This window comes from Acartia tonsa, chromosome 6 (assembly GCF_053477335.1).
Source record: "Acartia tonsa isolate MP-2025a chromosome 6, ASM5347733v1, whole genome shotgun sequence".
Taxonomy (NCBI): domain Eukaryota; kingdom Metazoa; phylum Arthropoda; class Copepoda; order Calanoida; family Acartiidae; genus Acartia; species Acartia tonsa.
In genome coordinates, this window is record NC_137265.1 from 48,410,682 (window position 1) to 48,435,061 (window position 24,380).

General features: G+C 36.3%; 1 protein-coding gene across 1 annotated transcript in view; it reads left to right on the forward strand.

Annotated features, from left to right (window-relative positions):
• Nucleotides 1–553: 553 nt before the first annotated feature.
• LOC145323411 (uncharacterized) overlaps nucleotides 554–24,380 on the forward strand; it is a 69,853-nt gene continuing 46,026 nt past the window's right edge. The window contains exon 1 of the mRNA XM_080165828.1: nucleotides 554–674. Within this exon, the coding sequence (XP_080021954.1) occupies nucleotides 623–674 (52 nt within the window). The 5' untranslated portion in view covers nucleotides 554–622. The remainder of the gene's footprint in view (nucleotides 675–24,380) is intronic.

Here is a 24,380-nt window from a genome sequence, read left to right on the forward strand (position 1 = left end):
CCCGTCAGTTTGACATAGACTTTTAGACAGTGTCTAACCAACAGGCGGTTTTTGCCTCTAACTTTATTCCCAGTAAAAACTATCATATTGGAAATAGACGCATTTTTTTGCATAAAAATAGCATGCTGTAATTGTTTTATGATCTGAAAACGATTCAATTTAAAAGTGCCAATTTTGGCAGGCGGATAAGTTAGAGGGGAAACGTCACTGGGTTAATATATTATACAAAAATGCAGATGTCTATCTTATAAGACAGCTAGGCCTATACAATGTCAGTAGTTTTGTAACTAGAATGGTAGAACAAAATATACTATTTGTTTATTATAACTTACTTTTTATTATATTTTTATTAACCTCTTACATTATAAATTACTATTGCACATGAAAGAAATTTTTATGGGTTAATTTATTATAAAAATAAGGAGGGTTTATATTCAAAAATCCATGAAATAGTTTTGGAAAAATCTGTTGATTTTAAATAATATATTTTGCATGTTAATTTAATCTAATGATATATAATTAAACAGAATTTTTTAATAATTAAATATTTTTCAGATTTTATAAATAAAGTATCATACACGTTCAAAAGTTATAAAAAATGGTTTCTGAAATCTGAAATAAGATGTGCAGTTCTGTGTTGAGAAAATATTGGATTATTGTGCTGCTGGCAGCAGGTAAACACTGGCCTACCATTGGTCAATTTAAATGTATTTTGGACCACCATTGGTAATATAGTCTGTGTAATTGTATTGGTATATTATTGGTCATTTTTATTGTATGATGTCAAGCTTTTATTGACACTATAAAGAGCTTTACCAATTAGTAATAATGGGTATAGTCCTTTCCATGACATCGCTCCATATGGAGCGATGATTTTAATTGATCGCCTCTTATGACAAGGGGCGATGTATTGGCTCCTTGAAAGGAGCGATTTAATAGCCCCATATAACAAGAGGCGATGTTATGACTCCTTGAAAGGAGCGATTTAATAGCCCCTTGCCCTAAGAGGCGATTAAATGATCCTTTATCGCTCCTTTATCGCCCCTTCTAAAGAGGAGATGATATGTCCTCTTATCCCAAGGGGCTATTTAATTAAATATCGCCTCTTCATGGCCCCTTCACTATTATATATATCTTAGTCCCTTGATGGCCCCTACATCGCTCCTACATCGCTCCTTCTCCAAATTTATATTAGATTGTACTTTGATGGCCCCTACATTGCCCCTCCATCGCTTCTACATCGCCCCTTCATCGCTCCTTCTTCAAATTTATATTACATTGTACTTTGATGGCCCCTACATCGCCCCTCCATCGCTCCTACATCGCCCCTCCATCGCTCCTACATCGCCCCTTCATCGCTCCTTCTTCAAATTTATATTACATTGTACTGTGATGGCCCCTACATCGCTCCTACATCGCTCCTTCATCGCTCCTACATCGCCCCTTCATCGCTCCTTCTCCAAATTTATATTACATTGCAACTTGATGGCCCCTACATCGCTGCTACATCGCTCCTACATCGCCCCTCCATCGCTCCTTCATCGCTCCTTCATCGCTCCTTCTCCAAATTTATATTAAATTGTACTGTGATGGCCCCTACATCGCTCCTACATCGCTCCTTCATCGCTCCTACATCGCCCCTTCATCGCTCCTTCTCCAAATTTATATTACATTGCAACTTGATGGCCCCTACATCGCTCCTCCATCGCTCCTTCATCGCTCCTACATCGCCCCTTCATCGCTACTTCTCCAAATTTATATTACATTGCAACTTGATGGCCCCTACATCGCTCCTCCATCGCCCCTTAATAGCCCCTTACCTTAATTTATATAACAAAGCTCCTATATGGCCTCTCTATCGCCCCTTAATAGCCACTTACCTTAATTTATATAACATAGCCCCTACATAGCCTCTCAATCGCCCCTTAATAGCCCCTTACCTTAATTTATATAACATAGCCCTACATAGCCTCTCCATCGCCCCTTAATAGCCCCTTACCTTAATTTATATAGCATAGCCCCTACATAGCCTCTCCATCGCCCCTTAATAGCCCCTTACCCTAATCTATATAACATAGCCCCTACATAGCCCCTTCATCGCTCCTTCTCCAAATTTATATTACATTGTACTTTGATGGCCCCTACATCGCCCCTACATCGCTCCTCCATCGCTCCTTCATCGCTCCTACATCGCCCCTTAATAGCCCCTTACCTAAATTTATATAACAAAGCTCCTATATAGCCTCTCCATCGCCCCTTAATAGCCCCTTACCTTAATTTATATAACATAGCCCCTACATAGCCTCTCAATCGCCCCTTAATAGCCCCTTACCTTAATTTATATAACATAGCCCTACATAGCCTCTCCATCGCCCCTTAATAGCCCCTTACCTTAATTTATATAGCATAGCCCCTACATAGCCTCTCCATCGCCCCTTAATAGCCCCTTACCCTAATCTATATAACATAGCCCCTACATAGCCTCTCCATCGCCCCTTAATAGCCCCTTACCTAAATTTATATAACAAAGCTCCTATATAGCCTCTCCATCGCCCCTTAATAGCCCCTTACCTTAATTTATATAACATAGCCCCTACATAGCCTCTCAATCGCCCCTTAATAGCCCCTTACCTTAATTTATATAACATAGCCCTACATAGCCTCTCCATCGCCCCTTAATAGCCCCTTACCTTAATTTATATAGCATAGCCCCTACATAGCCTCTCCATCGCCCCTTAATAGCCCCTTACCCTAATCTATATAACATAGCCCCTACATAGCCCCTTCATCGCTCCTTCTCCAAATTTATATTACATTGTACTTTGATGGCCCCTACATCGCCCCTACATCGCTCCTCCATCGCTCCTTCATCGCTCCTTCATCGCTCCTACATCGCCCCTTAATAGCCCCTTACCTAAATTTATATAACAAAGCTCCTATATAGCCTCTCCATCGCCCCTTAATAGCCCCTTACCTTAATTTATATAACATAGCCCCTACATAGCCTCTCAATCGCCCCTTAATAGCCCCTTACCTTAATTTATATAACATAGCCCTACATAGCCTCTCCATCGCCCCTTAATAGCCCCTTACCTTAATTTATATAGCATAGCCCCTACATAGCCTCTCCATCGCCCCTTAATAGCCCCTTACCCTAATCTATATAACATAGCCCCTACATAGCCTCTCCATCGCCCCTTAATAGCCCCTTACCTAAATTTATATAACAAAGCTCCTATATAGCCTCTCCATCGCCCCTTAATAGCCCCTTACCTTAATTTATATAACATAGCCCCTACATAGCCTCTCAATCGCCCCTTAATAGCCCCTTACCTTAATTTATATAACATAGCCCTACATAGCCTCTCCATCGCCCCTTAATAGCCCCTTACCTTAATTTATATAGCATAGCCCCTACATAGCCTCTCCATCGCCCCTTAATAGCCCCTTACCCTAATCTATATAACATAGCCCCTACATAGCCTCTCCATCGCCCCTTAATAGCCCCTTACCTAAATTTATATAACAAAGCTCCTATATAGCCTCTCCATCGCCCCTTAATAGCCCCTTACCTTAATTTATATAACATAGCCCCTACATAGCCTCTCAATCGCCCCTTAATAGCCCCTTACCTTAATTTATATAACATAGCCCTACATAGCCTCTCCATCGCCCCTTAATAGCCCCTTACCTTAATTTATATAGCATAGCCCCTACATAGCCTCTCCATCGCCCCTTAATAGCCCCTTACCCTAATCTATATAACATAGCCCCTACATAGCCCCTTCATCGCTCCTTCTCCAAATTTATATTACATTGTACTTTGATGGCCCCTACATCGCCCCTACATCGCTCCTCCATCGCTCCTTCATCGCTCCTACATCGCCCCTTAATAGCCCCTTACCTAAATTTATATAACAAAGCTCCTATATAGCCTCTCCATCGCCCCTTAATAGCCCCTTACCTTAATTTATATAACATAGCCCCTACATAGCCTCTCAATCGCCCCTTAATAGCCCCTTACCTTAATTTATATAACATAGCCCTACATAGCCTCTCCATCGCCCCTTAATAGCCCCTTACCTTAATTTATATAGCATAGCCCCTACATAGCCTCTCCATCGCCCCTTAATAGCCCCTTACCCTAATCTATATAACATAGCCCCTACATAGCCTCTCCATCGCCCCTTAATAGCCCCTTACCTAAATTTATATAACAAAGCTCCTATATAGCCTCTCCATCGCCCCTTAATAGCCCCTTACCTTAATTTATATAACATAGCCCCTACATAGCCTCTCAATCGCCCCTTAATAGCCCCTTACCTTAATTTATATAACATAGCCCTACATAGCCTCTCCATCGCCCCTTAATAGCCCCTTACCTTAATTTATATAGCATAGCCCCTACATAGCCTCTCCATCGCCCCTTAATAGCCCCTTACCCTAATCTATATAACATAGCCCCTACAAAGCCTCTCCATCGCCCCTTAATAGCCCCTTACCTTAATCTATATAACAAAGCTCCTACATAGCCTCTCCATCGCCCCATAATAGCCTCTTACCTTAATTATGTAACATAGCCCCTACATAGCCTCTCCATCGCCCCTTAATATCCCCTTACCTTAATTATATAACATAGCTCCTACATAGCCTCCCCATCGCCCCTTAATAGCCCCTTACCCGAATTTATATAACATAGCCCCTTAATAGCCCCTTACCTTAATTTATATAGCATAGCCCCTATATAGCCTCTCCATCGCCCCTTAATAGTCCTTTACCTTAATTTATATAAAATAGCCCCTATATAGCCTCTCCATCGCCCCTTAATAGCCAATTTATATAACATAGCCGCTACATAGCCTCTCCATCGCCCCTTAATAGCTCCTTACCTTAATTTATATAACATAGCCTCTCCATCGCCCCTTAATAGCCCTCCATCGCCACTTAAAAGCCCCTTACCTTAATTTATATAACATAGCCTCTATATAGCCTCTCCATCGCCCCTTAATAGCCCCTTATATCCTCCTTCAAAACAGTTATACACCTTCCCAGGATCTATTGGAAGCTACCCTATAAAGGAGAACCATATCGGTTCTGCAGTTAGCGATCTTCTTTGATACATACAGACAATGATCCTGTTACTTTTTATAAGGAATAAAAATAAAATGGCCTAAAGCCATCTCATTACCCATAGGAAGCTTCACTGTAAAGGAGAACCATGTCGGTTTAGTGGTTAGCAAGGTACAGACAGACATACATACAGACAAAGATCCTGTTACTTTATTATAAGGATTAAAATAAAATAGTTATTAACCTCCCCAGGACCTATGAGAAGCTACCCTATTAAGGAGAACGATCTCAGGACCTATAGGAATCTTCACTGTAAAGGAGAACCATATTGGTTCAGCGGTTAGCAAGATCCTTCGGTACAGACAGACATTCATACATACAGACAAAGATTCTGTTAATTTATTTTAAGAAATACAGATAAAATTGTTATAAACCTTTCCAGGCCTAAAACCATCTCAGGACCTAATTTCTCGACAACTCGAGTTAAGTTACTATATTATTTTTACAATGTTTAACTTATCTGTTATTATTGGCTGACGAAAAGTTTGGGCAAAAAAAAAGATTTATTCTTCAATGAAATATCTCTCCAGTATAATTTTGGCAAGTGCTAATTTATTAAGAATAAAGTTTGCCACAAATTTACCAAAAAATCTCATTGTCATTTCGCCAGGGAGGATTGGGATAGTTCCCAAAGTGTTATAAGTTGGCTTATCCAAGAGTGCTGTCTAGTCTCCAAAGTTTTATAATACCGTTTTCTTATTCGTTAGATTAACAACCTTGGGGACTTTTTATTGTTTAGTGATTGTTTAGTTCATTAAGTTGAGTGTCTAAATGTTTCAACCACTAATTCTAAACTAAAGAAGGGGTAATTTTGTGAATCATCAATGGGAATAATTAATATATAAACATACATATATATAAAGTGTTTTTTTTATGAGAACATTTTTGAAAGCAATTTTACCCTACTTATAGTTATCAGAATTTAATGGCTTATTCTCTTCGTTTTTTATAACCATTAACAGAAAAGCAAAAAAATATTTCAGTTTTTATTTAAAAAGTACAGTAAATTCAAAATTTCAAAACATGGGTGTCAACATCTAAAATAGTTATTTCTCGCATCGTATTATAAACGGCTTTCCGCGGATATAGAAAGTACAATTATGAGATTAAAACTAGTTTTTTTAGCCCCGAGGTGCCGAAGGCACCGGCTAAAAAAACTGGGTTTAATCTTATGATTGTACATATCTATATTCGTAGAAAGCTGGATATAATACGATGCTAGACATAGTTTTTTCGTATGGATGAGAACCGGTTCCTATCCACCGGATTCAAATGAATACGAGAAATGGTTTTAGCGCATTTTTCTAATGCTCAAATCTTCTACCCTTTCCAAGAATGGAGGGAGTACATTGGGGGGCCAGTATTCCCTCCCTGGTTGAGATATGGCCTTCAAATTTCAAAATGTTCTAGTACATGTCACAAATAGTATCTATATAAATTTTTAGCTCTATATCTCAACTTTGAAGCGTTTTGCAGCCATTCTTGCAAAGGTAGATTATAAGAAAAATGCACTAAAACCATTTTTAGATGTTGACACCTAAGATTTAAATTTTTTAATTTACTGTACTTTTTGAATAAAAACTGAAATATTTTTTGCTTTTCTATTAAAGGTTATAAAAAAAGAAGAGAATAAGCCATTAATCATTAAATTCTGATAACTATAAGTAAGGTAAAATTGCTTTCAAAAAAGTTCTCATAAAAAAACACACTGTATATATGTATATATATCATTTTATCGACACTCGTCTTATCCCTGTAGATCTCTGATTATCAGAGCATTTTTGAAATATTTGCTGCTTATTTTTTGGCTGCCTTTGGCAAAATAATTTTTTTTCATAAAAAATGTATACAAAATTATCGTATTAATTTGGTAAATATATCATTGCACTTGAATTATTTTTAAGTCACTAACGGCTAATCCCATAGATGACCCTAGGAGTACTTTAATGAATAGATGTGGTGGAGAGGGGGGGGGAGGGGGAAGGTTAAGAATTTAAGGGAAGTGATACCTTCCGGGGGCTGAAAGTGTTGGTCCCCTCCCCAAAATGAAAACTTTTCCTGGTAGTAAAATAAGCTTCAATGTAAAGGAGAAGCATATCGGTTCAGTTGATACTGATAAACATCCTGTTACTTTAATGTAAATATTAGTTTAAGGATAGTCTGTATAATCTCAGGGAGAAAGGAAACATTAGGCAATTTTTACAATAGTCTCCAAAGTTTTATAATGAAGTTTTCTTATTCGTTGGCTCAAAACTTTGGGGACTTTTGTCATATTTTGGTTGTAGTGTTGCAATTTTGTGTATCGTTATTAGGGAAGGATAAAAATTTATCGGCCATTGTCTTATTCCTTTAGATCCTCGGTATAATCAACTGAATAACAGTTCCAACAACAAAAATTAAGATATTGCTTCGCTTTTTATGGACAAATATCCTGTTATTTTATTATAAGGAAAAAAAATAAACTATCTTAAAATCATCTCAGGACTCAGCGGTTAGCAAGATCCTACGATATAGACAGACAGACATACATCATATCGGTTTAGGAGCAAACGAGATCCTTTGCTACAGACAAAAAAAAACTTTGTATATCGACTAGCGGCTACGCCCCCAGCATCTATTGGCTCTGTATTCAAAGGGGAATGAATAAAAGCCTAAAACCTTCCCAGGACTTAAAATAGAATAGCCTAAAACCATCCCTCGACTTAAAATAAAATAGCCTAAAGCCATTACAAGACAAATATTAAGCTTACCTGAAATAGAAAGCGCAATCTGTTTAGTAGTTATTGAGATCTTAAGTTTCAGAACAGAAAGCCTTACTAACGTGGACAAACGCAGGATATTTCGGACAAATGTCGGAGTGGACATTATATAAGTAAAACGCAGAAGTGTCTATAATATCTTAAAAATTAGGTTTCAACAACATTTGTTTAGTTATTTCTACACAGGTTAGGTTAGGTTAAGATATAAATATACAAATCTGGGTTTTGGAGTAATGTTTCTTAGGACAACAAGGTTTAGTATTATAATCAAATACTAAAAATAAAATTATGCCCTTTTACTATATTCTATACTAGCAGATTCGCCCCTAGCCTCTAGGGGCTTTACCCCAAGAGGTGATAAAAAATTTTTTTGGCGAAATTCGTAATAGGACCAAGAAAATCTTCAGCAAAAAAAAAAATGGGGGGGGATTTTTTTGTTTTTGGGGGGGTTGGGGGTATCCCACCCCCCAAGAAAATAGCCTAAAACCACCACAGGACCAGTAGGTATAATCCCTGAATAGTAGAATATAATCAGTTCAGTGGTTACCGAGATCTTAAGGGACTGACAGACAGACGGACAAACAGACAGACAGACGGATGGACAGACATCATTCTACTTTGTATTATAGATTTACGCTAATTTTAACAAAATTTATGTTTGACCTCCTGATTTTAGAGCTTTGCTTTTGTGAATGTTGTTATCCTTGTTATCTTGCTTTTTTTTCCTTTTTCATAACCTATTATATAAAGTAGTAATCTTTTTTTGTCTGTAGAAAAGCTAACCGCTGAACCTATATGGTTCTCCTTTACAGTGAAGCTTCTTTTAAGTTCATAGAGGGTTTATAATTATTTCGAGGGAGGGTATCTCCACCCTCCCAGAAAATTCACCCCAAGAAAAATATTACCCCATCCCCTCAAAAAATCTTTTTAACTTTTTAAAAGCAAAGCTTTTCTATATTAAGGATCAGTCCGTACGTCCGTAACGGTTAGCTATTTTCGTTAATTTAGGCATGTGATTCCTGTAGTAGAAAGGTACGATTTAGAAAGTCTATAATCATTATCAGAATATCCGTACGTCCATTTTAAGCATACTAATTATTAACTTACAACAAATTTTTATGTATCAAAATTATCCGATTAATCTGATTTCTGGGATACTGATTCCTAGGACAACAAAATAGAATGTTATAAGCGAATCATATCTATAAACAAGTCCAAAAAATGTGAGTACGTCCTTAAGCATTTTCCTGCATGTAAGCAATTTCTCAATAAATTTACTTACAATTTTGTTTCGAATTTTAAATTTATGTTCTGACTATTCAGTTCTGACATTCTACATTATTAATGTTCATTAAACTTTTTTCTACCGTTTCAGAGCTTTGCTTTTATAAATGTTGTCATCCTTGTCATCCTTTTAAAACTTAAATTTAAAACTGTAGAGGGTCACATTCCTTCCTTACCTTAATGCCCTACCTTCTATAATGAAGGGGCAATACAATTACAGAGGCTGTACAGGAGCCATAAAGGGCCTATGTTATATAAATTAAGGTAAGGGGCGATGAAGAGGCTATGAAGGGGCTATGTTATATAAATTAAGGTAAGAGGCTATTAAGGGGCGATGGAGAGGCTATGTAGGGGCTATGTTATATAATTAAGGTAAGGGGCGATGGAGATGCTTTGTAGGGCCTATGTTATATAAATTAAGGTAAGAGGCTATTAAGGGGCGATGGAGAGGCTATGTAGGGGCTATGTTATATAAATTAGGGTAAGGGGCTATTTAGGGACGATGGAGAGGCTATGTAGGGGCTATGTTATATATATTAAGGTAAGGATTATATAAATTAAGGTAAGAGGCTATTAAGGGGCGATGGAGAGGCTATGTAGGGGCTATGCTATATAAATTAAGGTAAGGGGCTATTAAAGGGCGATGGAGAGGCTATGTAGGGCTATGTTATATAAATTAAGGTAAGGGGCTATTAAGGGGCGATGGAGAGGCTATGTAGGGCTATGTTATATAAATTAAGGTAAGGGGCTATTAAGGGGCGATTGAGAGGCTATGTAGGGGCTATGTTATATAAATTAAGGTAAGGGGCTATTAAGGGGCGATGGAGAGGCTATATAGGAGCTTTGTTATATAAATTTAGGTAAGGGGCTATTAAGGGGCGATGGAGAGGCTATGTAGGGGCTATGTTATATAGATTAGGGTAAGGGGCTATTAAGGGGCGATGGAGAGGCTATGTAGGGGCTATGTTATATAGATTAGGGTAAGGGGCTATTAAGGGGCGATGGAGAGGCTATGTAGGGGCTATGTTATATAGATTAGGGTAAGGGGCTATTAAGGGGCGATGGAGAGGCTATGTAGGGGCTATGCTATATAAATTAAGGTAAGGGGCTATTAAGGGGCGATGGAGAGGCTATGTAGGGCTATGTTATATAAATTAAGGTAAGGGGCTATTAAGGGGCGATTGAGAGGCTATGTAGGGGCTATGTTATATAAATTAAGGTAAGGGGCTATTAAGGGGCGATGGAGAGGCTATATAGGAGCTTTGTTATATAAATTTAGGTAAGGGGCTATTAAGGGGCGATGGAGAGGCTATGTAGGGGCTATGTTATATAGATTAGGGTAAGGGGCTATTAAGGGGCGATGGAGAGGCTATGTAGGGGCTATGTTATATAGATTAGGGTAAGGGGCTATTAAGGGGCGATGGAGAGGCTATGTAGGGGCTATGTTATATAGATTAGGGTAAGGGGCTATTAAGGGGCGATGGAGAGGCTATGTAGGGGCTATGCTATATAAATTAAGGTAAGGGGCTATTAAGGGGCGATGGAGAGGCTATGTAGGGGCTATGCTATATAAATTAAGGTAAGGGGCTATTAAGGGGCGATGGAGAGGCTATGTAGGGCTATGTTATATAAATTAAGGTAAGGGGCTATTAAGGGGCGATTGAGAGGCTATGTAGGGGCTATGTTATATAAATTAAGGTAAGGGGCTATTAAGGGGCGATGGAGAGGCTATATAGAAGCTTTGTTATATAAATTTAGGTAAGGGGCTATTAAGGGGCGATGGAGAGGCTATGTAGGGGCTATGTTATATAGATTAGGGTAAGGGGCTATTAAGGGGCGATGGAGAGGCTATGTAGGGGCTATGCTATATAAATTAAGGTAAGGGGCTATTAAGGGGCGATGGAGAGGCTATGTAGGGCTATGTTATATAAATTAAGGTAAGGGGCTATTAAGGGGCGATTGAGAGGCTATGTAGGGGCTATGTTATATAAATTAAGGTAAGGGGCTATTAAGGGGCGATGGAGAGGCTATATAGGAGCTTTGTTATATAAATTTAGGTAAGGGGCTATTAAGGGGCGATGTAGGAGCGATGAAGGAGCGATGGAGGAGCGATGTAGGGGCGATGTAGGGGCCATCAAAGTACAATGTAATATAAATTTGGAGAAGGAGCGATGAAGGGGCTATGTAGGGGCTATGTTATATAGATTAGGGTAAGGGGCTATTAAGGGGCGATGGAGAGGCTATGTAGGGGCTATGCTATATAAATTAAGGTAAGGGGCTATTAAGGGGCGATGGAGAGGCTATGTAGGGCTATGTTATATAAATTAAGGTAAGGGGCTATTAAGGGGCGATTGAGAGGCTATGTAGGGGCTATGTTATATAAATTAAGGTAAGGGGCTATTAAGGGGCGATGGAGAGGCTATATAGGAGCTTTGTTATATAAATTTAGGTAAGGGGCTATTAAGGGGCGATGGAGAGGCTATGTAGGGGCTATGTTATATAGATTAGGGTAAGGGGCTATTAAGGGGCGATGGAGAGGCTATGTAGGGGCTATGCTATATAAATTAAGGTAAGGGGCTATTAAGGGGCGATGGAGAGGCTATGTAGGGCTATGTTATATAAATTAAGGTAAGGGGCTATTAAGGGGCGATTGAGAGGCTATGTAGGGGCTATGTTATATAAATTAAGGTAAGGGGCTATTAAGGGGCGATGGAGAGGCTATATAGGAGCTTTGTTATATAAATTTAGGTAAGGGGCTATTAAGGGGCGATGGAGAGGCTATGTAGGGGCTATGTTATATAGATTAGGGTAAGGGGCTATTAAGGGGCGATGGAGAGGCTATGTAGGGGCTATGCTATATAAATTAAGGTAAGGGGCTATTAAGGGGCGATGGAGAGGCTATGTAGGGGCTTTGTTATATAAATTAAGGTAAGGGGCTATTAAGGGGCGATGGAGAGGCTATGTAGGGGCTATGTTATATAAATTAAGGTAAGGGGCTATTAAGGGGCGATGGAGAGGCTATATAGGAGCTTTGTTATATAAATTTAGGTAAGGGGCTATTAAGGGGCGATGTAGGAGCGATGAAGGAGCGATGGAGGAGCGATGTAGGGGCGATGTAGGGGCCATCAAAGTACAATGTAATATAAATTTGGAGAAGGAGCGATGAAGGGGCTATGTAGGGGCTATGTTATATAGATTAGGGTAAGGGGCTATTAAGGGGCGATGGAGAGGCTATGTAGGGGCTATGCTATATAAATTAAGGTAAGGGGCTATTAAGGGGCGATTGAGAGGCTATGTAGGGCTATGTTATATAAATTAAGGTAAGGGGCTATTAAGGGGCGATTGAGAGGCTATGTAGGGGCTATGTTATATAAATTAAGGTAAGGGGCTATTAAGGGGCGATGGAGAGGCTATATAGGAGCTTTGTTATATAAATTTAGGTAAGGGGCTATTAAGGGGCGATGGAGAGGCTATGTAGGGGCTATGTTATATAGATTAGGGTAAGGGGCTATTAAGGGGCGATGGAGAGGCTATGTAGGGGCTATGCTATATAAATTAAGGTAAGGGGCTATTAAGGGGCGATGGAGAGGCTATGTAGGGCTATGTTATATAAATTAAGGTAAGGGGCTATTAAGGGGCGATTGAGAGGCTATGTAGGGGCTATGTTATATAAATTAAGGTAAGGGGCTATTAAGGGGCGATGGAGAGGCTATATAGGAGCTTTGTTATATAAATTTAGGTAAGGGGCTATTAAGGGGCGATGTAGGAGCGATGAAGGAGCGATGGAGGAGCGATGTAGGGGCGATGTAGGGGCCATCAAAGTACAATGTAATATAAATTTGGAGAAGGAGCGATGAAGGGGCTATGTAGGGGCTATGTTATATAGATTAGGGTAAGGGGCTATTAAGGGGCGATGGAGAGGCTATGTAGGGGCTATGCTATATAAATTAAGGTAAGGGGCTATTAAGGGGCGATGGAGAGGCTATGTAGGGCTATGTTATATAAATTAAGGTAAGTGGCTATTAAGGGGCGATAGAGAGGCCATATAGGAGCTTTGTTATATAAATTAAGGTAAGGGGCTATTAAGGGGCGATGGAGGAGCGATGTAGGGGCCATCAAGTTGCAATGTAATATAAATTTGGAGAAGTAGCGATGAAGGGGCGATGTAGGAGCGATGAAGGAGCGATGGAGGAGCGATGTAGGGGCCATCAAGTTGCAATGTAATATAAATTTGGAGAAGGAGCGATGAAGGGGCGATGTAGGAGCGATGAAGGAGCGATGTAGGAGCGATGTAGGGGCCATCACAGTACAATTTAATATAAATTTGGAGAAGGAGCGATGAAGGAGCGATGTAGGAGCGATGGAGGGGCGATGTAGGAGCGATGGAGGGGCGATGTAGGGGCCATCAAAGTACAATGTAATATAAATTTGGAGAAGGGGCGATGGAGGAGCGATGTAGGGGCCATCAAGTGGGATGTTATATAAATTAAGGTAAGGGACTACGGAGGGGCGATGGAGAGGCTATGAAGGAGCCATCATGGGGCTATAGTATAGCCTCTTATCATAAGAGGCGATATTAACGCCCCTTCAAAGGAGCTATTAAGAGGCCATGAAGGAGCTATAGCATAGCCTCTTATCATAAGGGGCGATATGAACGCTCCTTAAAAGGGGCTTTCACATCGCTCCATATGATAAGAGGCTATGCTATAGCTCCTTGAAGGAGCTATAGAAAATCATCGCCCCATATGGAGCGATGTCATGGAAAGGACTATACCCGTAATAATTAAAGCAAGGATAATTGTATCCATATGTAGCACAATGACATGTCGTTAAAATCAGGTATAAGGTATAACCAACAAGCGAAATAAATCTAAATTAATATTGGGGGGGGGGGGGGAAATAGAGAGGCCATCAATTTGACTATGTGCCCCCTCCCCCCCAACGACAGCTTAAAATTCGTATAGATTTGGGCTTTTTTTCGAATTAATTTCGTTATTACCTGTAGCGCAGCCATATTATGCTATAATCAACAAGTAATAATTAATATAGCAAGGATATTTATATCCATATGTAGCGCATGACATGTCAATAAAATTAGGTATAAGGTATAATCAGCAAGTTGAATAAATCTAAATAATATTTAATTTAAAACGTACCTGGAAACATCCAACGATTTTATAATAAAACCAGTACGGGAAGTATGTGAAGCTTTCTTATAATCGAAAACTCAATCTGTTTAGTGGTTAGCGAGATCTTATGCGATAAACAATAACACTTTACTTCTTTTAAATATCAAAGTTTGTGGGTGTAGAATGAATGAATATGACCGTTTCGAGGAAAAGGATAAGGAACAATTAATTTTCGACAACAAGTGTTAAACATTTACCTTAAAGAAATTAATGTGTTCCATTAATTGTATCTTTAAAAAAATCGATATTCGCCTGTCTCTCTGTGAATAATTAAAAACTTTGCACGGTGATTCCTATAGGAGTTAGGTACGAGTTAGAAAGTGAAGCAGCTCTATAATCTTCACTAGAAAGTCCGTACGTCCATTTTAAACATGTTGATTTTTAACTTTTTTAACAACAGTTTTTTATGTGATATAATCATCCGATTGATCTGATTCCGATTACAATAAGGCACAATATTAAAAGCATCTCTATAATCAAGTCCTAAAAATGTCAGTATGTCTTTTAACCGTATTCTGTATTTTGCAACAAATGTACATATAATTTTGTCTAAACTTGTATATTTATATTTTGTATATTCAGTTTTGACACTCTACAAGAGTTAATGTCATACCGTTTCAGAGCTTTACTTTTCTGGATGTTGTCATCCTTGTTTTAAGTCTTATAATACGGAAAAAAGAAGAACCTCCCTTCAAGAAGTTTGATTACAAGATGATTTACTAACCAAAAACTTAAATATGGTATAACTTTAGAAGCGAAGCAAATAAATCAAGTCTTTGCTGTTGAATTATACATAAATAGACAAAAACTTACTGTTTATAGAAGATGTTCTACAAGTAAGACGAATTATTTTATTCAAAATTTAAAAGCAGTCCATCTGAAATAGCAAACAAGAAAATAAGAAATGATAGGAGCCGTAAAAATCCTATCCTTCCCATAACCAGACGGTCTTACAGACAGACGGAAAAAGTAGGTTCTCTACACTATCCACTATTAATAAAATTCAAAACTATGAAGATCCTACTAATTTTGACACTATATTTGATACAGTATAATTAACAACATAATTTTGCAAGGAAGTCTTTTGTTCTACATGGGGTTATTGTCTCTCTTTGCAGGGAGGGAGGGGACACTTGGCTGTTTATTACAATAGTCCCCTAGGTCTTCTGATAACATTTTCCTATTCGTTGGCTTAACAACCTTGGGAACTTTATTGAATGTTGATTGGTTGGTTCATTAAGTTGAGTCCAAACGTCTCATTCACTAATTGTAATCTACTGAAGGAGTAATATTGTGTAACATCATAAGAGATACACATCTATTTATCGGCCATTGTCTTATCCCTTGAGACCCCTGCTCTCTTTGTGTGTGACTGTTCTGTTGTCACTAAGTCATGTAAGGCACAAATTTTACACAAAGGAAATAAAACTTAGGATTTGTTAGCTATCATTTTCCTTTCCTAGTAAGAATTTTTGAAATAAATGACCCTCTACCCACTCTAATGTAGATATCTATAATACAAAGTAGAACGATGTCTGTCTGTCTGTCCGTCCGTCCGTCCCTTAAGATCTCGGTAACCACTGAACCGATCGGATTGTACTCTTCAGGGTATATACCTACTGGTCCTGTGGTGGTTTTAGGCTATTTTCTTGGGGGGTGGGACACCCCCAACTCCCCAAAAACAAAAAAAAACATTTTTTTTTAATAGAAAGTAGTTGGGGCACCTTAGTGGGGGTACTTATTTTTTTTTTAACAGAAAGTAGTGGGGGTTCCTTAGTGGAGGTACTTAATTTTTTTTTTAATTACATCTGATTAATAAAACATTTGATTATCTTTTATATAGAAGTAATAGGATGTCTCTGAGTCTATGTGTCTTTATGTTTGTACTAAGGTATCTCGCTAACTGCTGAACCAATATGGTTCTTTTTGCAATGCAGCCTCACATAGGTCAATCGACGATAGAAAAAATGTACCTTCCAAAACTAAAATTACAATTAAAACTGACATTGAAAACGGAGGGGTCAACAATTAACATTTCCCCACCGCAAGTGCCCCTAGAGTCCTCTAGTGGCATAGCTGCTAGTTTTTAATATCTAATTAATTAATCAATTTTAAAATTTCTTTTAGTGTAGTAGCTATTCTCTAACCTTTTTTTTGTTAAAATTTGTTTGTCTGATAGCCATAATTAACACATGAAAACATTTGACAAGTCTTTAAAATTTGAAAAGTTTAGCTTTGGTCTTATATTGCTTTAAACATGTTAAGATACAAATATTAGTGGGTGAGAGGTTTTAACTTTATTATTTAAAACTCTAGTATAAGGAAAATGTGGATAAGCCGGTCACAGATAAAGAGGCAGATATCAAAGGTTGGCAGATAAAGCTTACAAAGATCTATTTTCCTATTAACCTTTAGCAGTGCTTTTGCACAAATTTCCGGTTGAGCCCTGACACCTTCCCCCCCTTTATTTTTATTAAAATGAAAAAGGTTGGAGGAGTTTTTTTTTCCTATGCTACCTAGACCTACCATGACCTTTAGTAATAAACTAGCAAATTACCTGTATTTTGAATTTATTTATAATAATTTTGGTGGAGGAAAGGGGAGGGTGGTGATTTATTACTGCTCAACAAGGTTATAAGTGTGAGCGCCCCTTTAGCATTGAAATATACATCAAAGTATAATATGTGTATTAAAATTTACTTAGTAGTCTATTTTCAATGATACTTTTTAGAGGCAGGAACTTACAGGCCATAGACTACAAATTCTTAGGAAAGAAGGCTTCCCAAAAAATAAAAAGCAAAAAGATAACTTACATCTTAAACCTTTATAAATAGGAATACTTAAATGAATATAAACAAGGATAACATGTATCATAAAAATATATACTTTAAAATTAGATTGTAGGACAAACGATCAAACATTGTATCAGAAATTTGAAAGCAATTATATAAGTTAAAAAATTGTCAATTTGTTATAAATTGCATAAAAACAATATACTGCTTAATGTCTTGATTATAGAGATGCTTGCTTTATATTTTGTACCTTTTTACCCTACCAATCATTATTCCAAAAGTACTATTTCCATGTGGACGCACAGACCGACCATAATTAAAGATATCTTCGGAATGGAAAGAGTGAATAATACTATCAAACACCTTTGTTAAGTCAAACTAACATAAATTAAGATAGATTGAAAAACTAGTATACAATAAATAAAGTTTTTTTACAGAAAAATGTTTGTGACTAAAACTTTTTTCAGTTTAAACGTATTGGTTCTATACCTATTCTAATATATTTTAAAACCAAAGCATTAATTTTTTTTATTTGACCTGCAAAATGTTAATTAAAATATTAATTTTTAATATTACAATTATTGAATGAAATGTATTTTTAATGTATGTTATAATTTACAATATTTGTGTTAATTCTATGCAATACATTCATTAGTCCTGGGACAAACGCAGGAGTCCCAAACGCAGGAGTGGACACTTAACCTAACCTTACCTATTTTAGACTATCTTTTAGGTTTTTTTAATGCCTAACCTATGCGGGGGGCTTATTTGCATAGGCGTCCAAGGGGGGGGGTAATGGGCCATTTGGCACCCCCAAACGATTTTGGGGGTGCCGTAGGCACCCCTAAAATTTTGTGAACAATACCCCCCCCAAAAAAAAATTACCCCTACCTTGGGGGTGCCGTAGGCACCCCCAACGATTTTGGAGGGGGTATTTACCCCCCCAAAATAGAAAATCTTTAACAAAAAAAATTTTTGCGCGCTTCGCGCGCATTTTTAATACTAAATTTTTTATAAAATTTAAATTACCCCCCCCAAAAATTTTACCCAACAGATTTCAGGGGGGGTAATTACCCCCCCCAAGCAAATTTTACCCCCGGGGTAAAAATTTTGGGGGGGGTAAAAAAAATTTGCGGCGCGCTTCGCGCGCCATTTTACCCCCCCCAAAACCAAATTACCCCCCCCTTAAAAAAAATTTTACCCCCCCCAAAATAAAAAGCTTGGACGCCCCTGCAGTTATTTGTACATTTATATCTTAACCTAACCTAATTTGTGTAGAAATACTTAATTAAATTAATATTTTAACACCCCTGCGTTTGTTTACTCCTGTGTTTGGGACTCCTGTGTTTGTCCTGGAACCCATTTATTCATTTCAAACATAAATATAAAGAAAAATATGATTAAGAATAGGCACATTTTATATCAGCTTCGTTTTTGACTTTTTAATCCTTCTCGCTAGGTACTATAGAATTTATTTACTTCAACTTGTACAATTTATGAAGGAACATAAGTAATCGAGCAATGAAAAAGGCTTGTAAAAGATAAAATGAAAAATTTTTAGATAATTAATGAATCATCTTAAAGTGCCCATTAAAAATGACAAAAAAATAATACAAAAGATATTTTACCATTGGTCAATCAAAATGTATACTGGCCTATCATAGGTCATTTGTATTGTTTGACGTGATTTTTTATTAGGGACTTTAAGCTTGCTTCAAATAAGTTTCTAAAAATGTTTTTTGATGTTTTTTTACCGGTCAAAAATGCTGCACAACATTGAGACAAACTGTAAATTTTTCCTCTAGTTTCATAAAAAATTTCCGAATAAAAATCCCAATTTTTGTTGAGAGAAATATATTTGCGTATAGATTGTGTGTATTCACATCTGCATATTATCAAATCCGTATATTGTTTTACATACGCAAAATCATCATTATGAATAAAGCGGGAGGTAGGTTGTGCTAAAATTCCGTAAAGGTGTGATTTTTAAGTTTAAATATGTGTATTCTCCTTATTGAATAGAACTATAGACAAAAAAAAATAAGTTAACACAAATTTTATCGTTCTACTACTGATTTAAGCCTTAAAACTCACATCTTCACGGAATTTTAGCACAACCTACCCCCCCCCCCCTTTCAGAGAATTCAGATGCTGTGAGTATTGGTGCAAAAAATATGACGTAACAAAAAAAATTAGCCAATGAGAGGCCGTTATTGACCAATGGTAAAATTTATAGTGGCTTCTCATTGGCTAATTTTTTTTGTTACGTCATATTTTTTGCACCAATACTCACAGCATCAGAATTCACATCTTTAGAAATTTGCTAATTAAATGGACCTCTGTGCGACCTAAAGATTTAATCAAACTTGAAAAAAATTGTAAGTTGGTTTGTTGTATGGTATATTTTTTAGTTTTACAAATGAAAAATAAATTTTCTGTTTAGACAATAAATGTCTTTATAAACTTTGATTTTATTGACATTGTAGCAGCTTTTGCTGTTGTAATAAGTTGCCGTTCTGATTATTGATACATGTGTGAAAGTGATTACACACCTTATACTATTGTGGAAAAAATTTCAAAGCAATAAATCTTTCTCACTCCTATTTATATTTAAAGTTAAAAATTTTCAATTATATAAATAGAATTTCTAACATTGCGCAAAAATTAACCTTCTTTTTTATATTTCTAACTAAAACTATTCGGGGTCAAAATTAGGAAACTTCTAGAAAGCTTCCACCCCCTCCTCCATCTTTAGCTATAGATAACCTAAAAAACAATAGTAATTTTTATGACGTCACACGTGACATTTTAGCAGCATTTTAGGCTTCCTCATTGTTAACATAATTATCTTGCCAACAATTTAAAAATAAAATAAAGTAAAAAATCAAACATTTTAAATAGACGTTCGGATATACTGGTAACGATTATAGAATTGCTAGGCTTTCTAAATTGTACCTAACTACTGCAGGAATCACCATGCAAAGTTTGAGATCGATAACATACCTAAATTAACGAAAAAAGCTATCCGTCTCGGACGTACGGACGAACGGACCGACCCTAATTATAGAAAAGCTTCGCTTTTAGAACAGAATAATAATAAAAGCTAACATTTGGAGAAAAATATAAAGCAGTTGTAATTAATAATGAAATTTTGAAAGTCACTCTTTAACCATTGTCAACTTTTTAAACACTTTGTCTTATTAAAGCGAATCTTTTCTACGTATAGAATATGTCCATTATCAGTACTATTGTTTGTGCGGTGTATTTAGGGGCCCGAGAATAAAATCCATGTCAAATAGAATCGTGCTAAAGATTTAAAACCCCCTAATTAGATTCAGTATATTTTTAAATCCCATCAAATATATAAGCGTCGATCAACAAATTTTATTATTATTTTAGAACAAATTGAAAAAAAGGGTGGGGTGTAATTTATCGTTTTTTTTGGGTTTAATATCTTAGGTCAGGTTAGGTTATGTTATATTGGGTACTCAGTAGCATTTATGGTTTGGGCAATTCAAGTTTAGGGTCTTCCGCCGGAGATTGATAAAAAATACCCCCCCCCCCCCCCTCAAGTTTTGAATTAACCGGCCACTTGTGGAAAAGCCCCATTTAAACATAACGAAAAAGACAGTACGTTTATTCTTATTTTAAAGTCATTGAAGTTAGGTGTGTGATTTGTATCATGTGTTAGCTAGCAAAACTTTACCTAAGTTTAAGGTATATTCACAAATTTCCATTGGGTTTGATATAAAAGTAAAAGCATACCACCTTTTGCTTTATAAAGAAAACGAAAAGAATGAATTTGGTATTAAGAATGCTGTGACTCGAAAAAAGGCTTAGTGTCTTTTTTGAAACTGATAAAAAGTCATTCTTCTTTAGTCTTTAACAAACTAACAACCCCTAAGATAATTAATTGTCATAGAAATTAAAAATTATATATTTTTTCCTAATACTCTAAGAACTTCTCCAATCAAACTGATAGTTTTAAAAAATATTGTCTTACAAGTTTAAATAATAGCCTTTTTTTCAAATTGGCCTGAGCTGGATCTTTAAATCATTTTAGTGGTGAGCCAGATCGGGGTAAGCCGAAGTGGTGAGCCAGATCGGTTCGGCTCACATTGATCTAGCTCACCATTAAATGATTTAAATTAATCTATTAATCTTAATTTTTTTGGTAAAATAATTTTCTAAAGCTTAATAATAATCATCAATTAAGATTATCAGAATCTGAATATTAGGAAGATTATTTGAATGACAGTTACTCTAAAACTATGGTTTGTATGTCCCGTAAGAGAACAAAGTAAAACTACTTACATAATTATCTTTGTTTATAAAAGTTTAGGTAGGGATGGTATATTTGAAGCAAAAAGTAAACTGTCCATATTTCCTTCTTAACCAAGTTTGAAGTGATGTTTATATGCGTAGGAGAGAAGATTATCCATTAGAGGGTCCACAGGTTTGGATCATTGTTGCATATAGAAACCTGGCCATAAAATATGAAAGCTTATGCCAAAAATATCATAACATACTTTAAATTTTATGTCCCCAAAGTAAAGAAATTTGCCTTCCGTAAAGCATATTTACCTACAATTATTGGGGGCGCAGAAACTTTGATGAATTAAGGTCAGGTTTTTGTGCTCGGATACTAACAAAATCCGGCGTCCTCTATTATCCATAGGCTTTGTAAACATAAATTCATGTACTATATACACTTTAGAGGAATTCAGAATAACATTTTTTTGAATTTTTAAGATCATAATAAAAATACATCAGAGTAGGAAAATGTTTAATGGGGACAGCGGAAAGTGTCATGTGTGACGTCATAAAAATACGCCTAAAAGGCAAGGATTAGAAGAAACGTGGAAAAAGAAACCCTTAAAAAAGATATGGATAATAAACGTATTTCTATGACGTCACACATGACACTTTCCGCTGTCCCGTTTAATTTTGTGAACTGAAACATATTTAAAAATTTAAAATTGTTACTTTAAAAATGTAATCACTGAAAATTTGAATAAAAAAGCACATACTTTAGATTCTTTTTAGAAGCAAAATTTGGAAAAATTTATTTGCTTGTATACTATTAGACAATTTTTGAAGAAAAAAGAATGGTGTAGGATAAATTTACTATTACCAAATTTAAGCTTTGAAGGTTTAATTATAAAAAAAATACTCTCTTTTACTTTTAAGACCAAAATATAAATTTCAAGTTTTGGAAACTCAAAAAATTCTAATTCTGTCCAAATCTAACAAAATGTATGTACTGTAAAAAATGTAATAAATCATAGAGTATTTATAAAAAGATTATTAATAGATATGATATGCACATACAACATTGTATAGACAAGCTATAAAAAGTGAAGTCTAGAAAATCCATGACAAGATTTTTCGGATATCTGAAAGTTTTGTTGTGTCGGTTTCCATAACAATCTATAGCATAGATGTATATACAGACAACTACCTCTCTTTCTATTTCAAAGAACTATTTCGTCTGCTTCTAAATTATTTTTTGCTACTTGGCTGTGTTAATATAAGCGACACCATTGGTTGATTTTCAATGACTCAATAGAAAGAACGGCTGTCTGTCTTTTGGGGACTTGGTTATGTTTTACAAATCTTTAGTGTCCAAACTTTGCCACCAATGTTTTTGATATTCCATTAGAGGAGAAATTTTGTGTATCCTAATTGGGGGTATTCATGAATTAATCTTTCAATGTCTTATCCCTTTAGATCCCTGTGAATAACGAATACTAAGTAATACATATGAAGGGCGCAATAGACATCAAGAATTTTAAAATGCATCAAAGACAAGAGAGTGACTGACTGTGACGTGTAACCACACTATATTCATAGAATAGCTGCGCTATTTTACCTTCTTGTCCTTTTGTACATTTATTAAAAGCAAAGCTTTTCTATAATTTTATATTCTTATAATATCCCAAACTTTGCATGGTGATTCCTTTAGTAGTTTGGTATGATTTAGAAAGCGTAGCAATTCAAAATGTCCGTACGTCCATTTAAACATGTTGATTTTTTTACTTTTTTAACAACAAATTTGTATGTGGTCTAATTATCTGATTGAAATGGATTTTGGTATATTGATTCCTGGGACAACAAAGTATAATATTATGAGCGAAGCAACTCTATAACCAAGTCCCAAAAATGTATGTATGTCCATAAACATTATACTGTATCAAGCAGTTTTCAACAAATTTACTTGCAAGTTTTCTTCGACTCTTATACTCCTTGTTTAATCTTAATTTAGGATGTGCGTAATGCTTAAGAAGCTTGTGATATTTTTTTGTTTGAAGAAAACTTTTGATGTACCAAATTTAGTCGTGTACACTTTAAATCAGGGAATGAGGGAGGGAGTGGACAATGTGCTGTTTACTAGACTAGTCCCCAAAGTTTAATAATCTCGTTGTCGTATTCGTTGGCTTAACAACTTTTGGGACTTTAGTGAATTCTGATTGGTTGGTTAATTTGTTAAGTGTCCAAAAGTTTCAACCACTAAAAGGGATGGGGTAATTTTGTGCATCATTATTTGGGATGTACATCAATCAATCGGCCATTGTCTTATCCCTTTAGATCCCTTAGAGGTATATCATTGAACAATTTTTACCATTCATTAGTTAGAAGACAGGATTTGGAGAGCAATTTCTAATTTACATTTTCTTATCCCTGTATCCCTGCTTTAAATGAACTTTACATTATAACTTTTTAATATTGTAAACTTGATATTAAACTTAACTAGTTCAAGGTTTTAACATATTTTAATTTGGGTTTAACAAAACTGTTAGGGTTCTATGCTATGTCATATTCATAGACGTTAACATCTGCTTTATTATAGATATGAAAATCATTAGTATTCTTTAGACACTGAATGATAAATTGACATACATCCCCAATGATGATGAAAAAAATTACACCTTCTGTAGGTTAGAATTATTGGTGAAAAAGTTTGAGCACTACTAGATTAAACCAACTAGTCATGCTGTAAGAAAAGTATCTAAGTTATGAAACCAACTAATGAGAGATTGAGATTATAAAATTTTGGGTACCATTATTGATTACCTACTCATTATTACCTCACCCTCGCCGAGTATGGCAGGTGTCCCAAATTAAGAAACTGTAATTTATGACGCTCTCCGCAGAGGAGATTGGGATAAAAGTGATACTGATAAACTTTCTCAATAATCCAATTCTTACACAACCAGGGGAAGTTG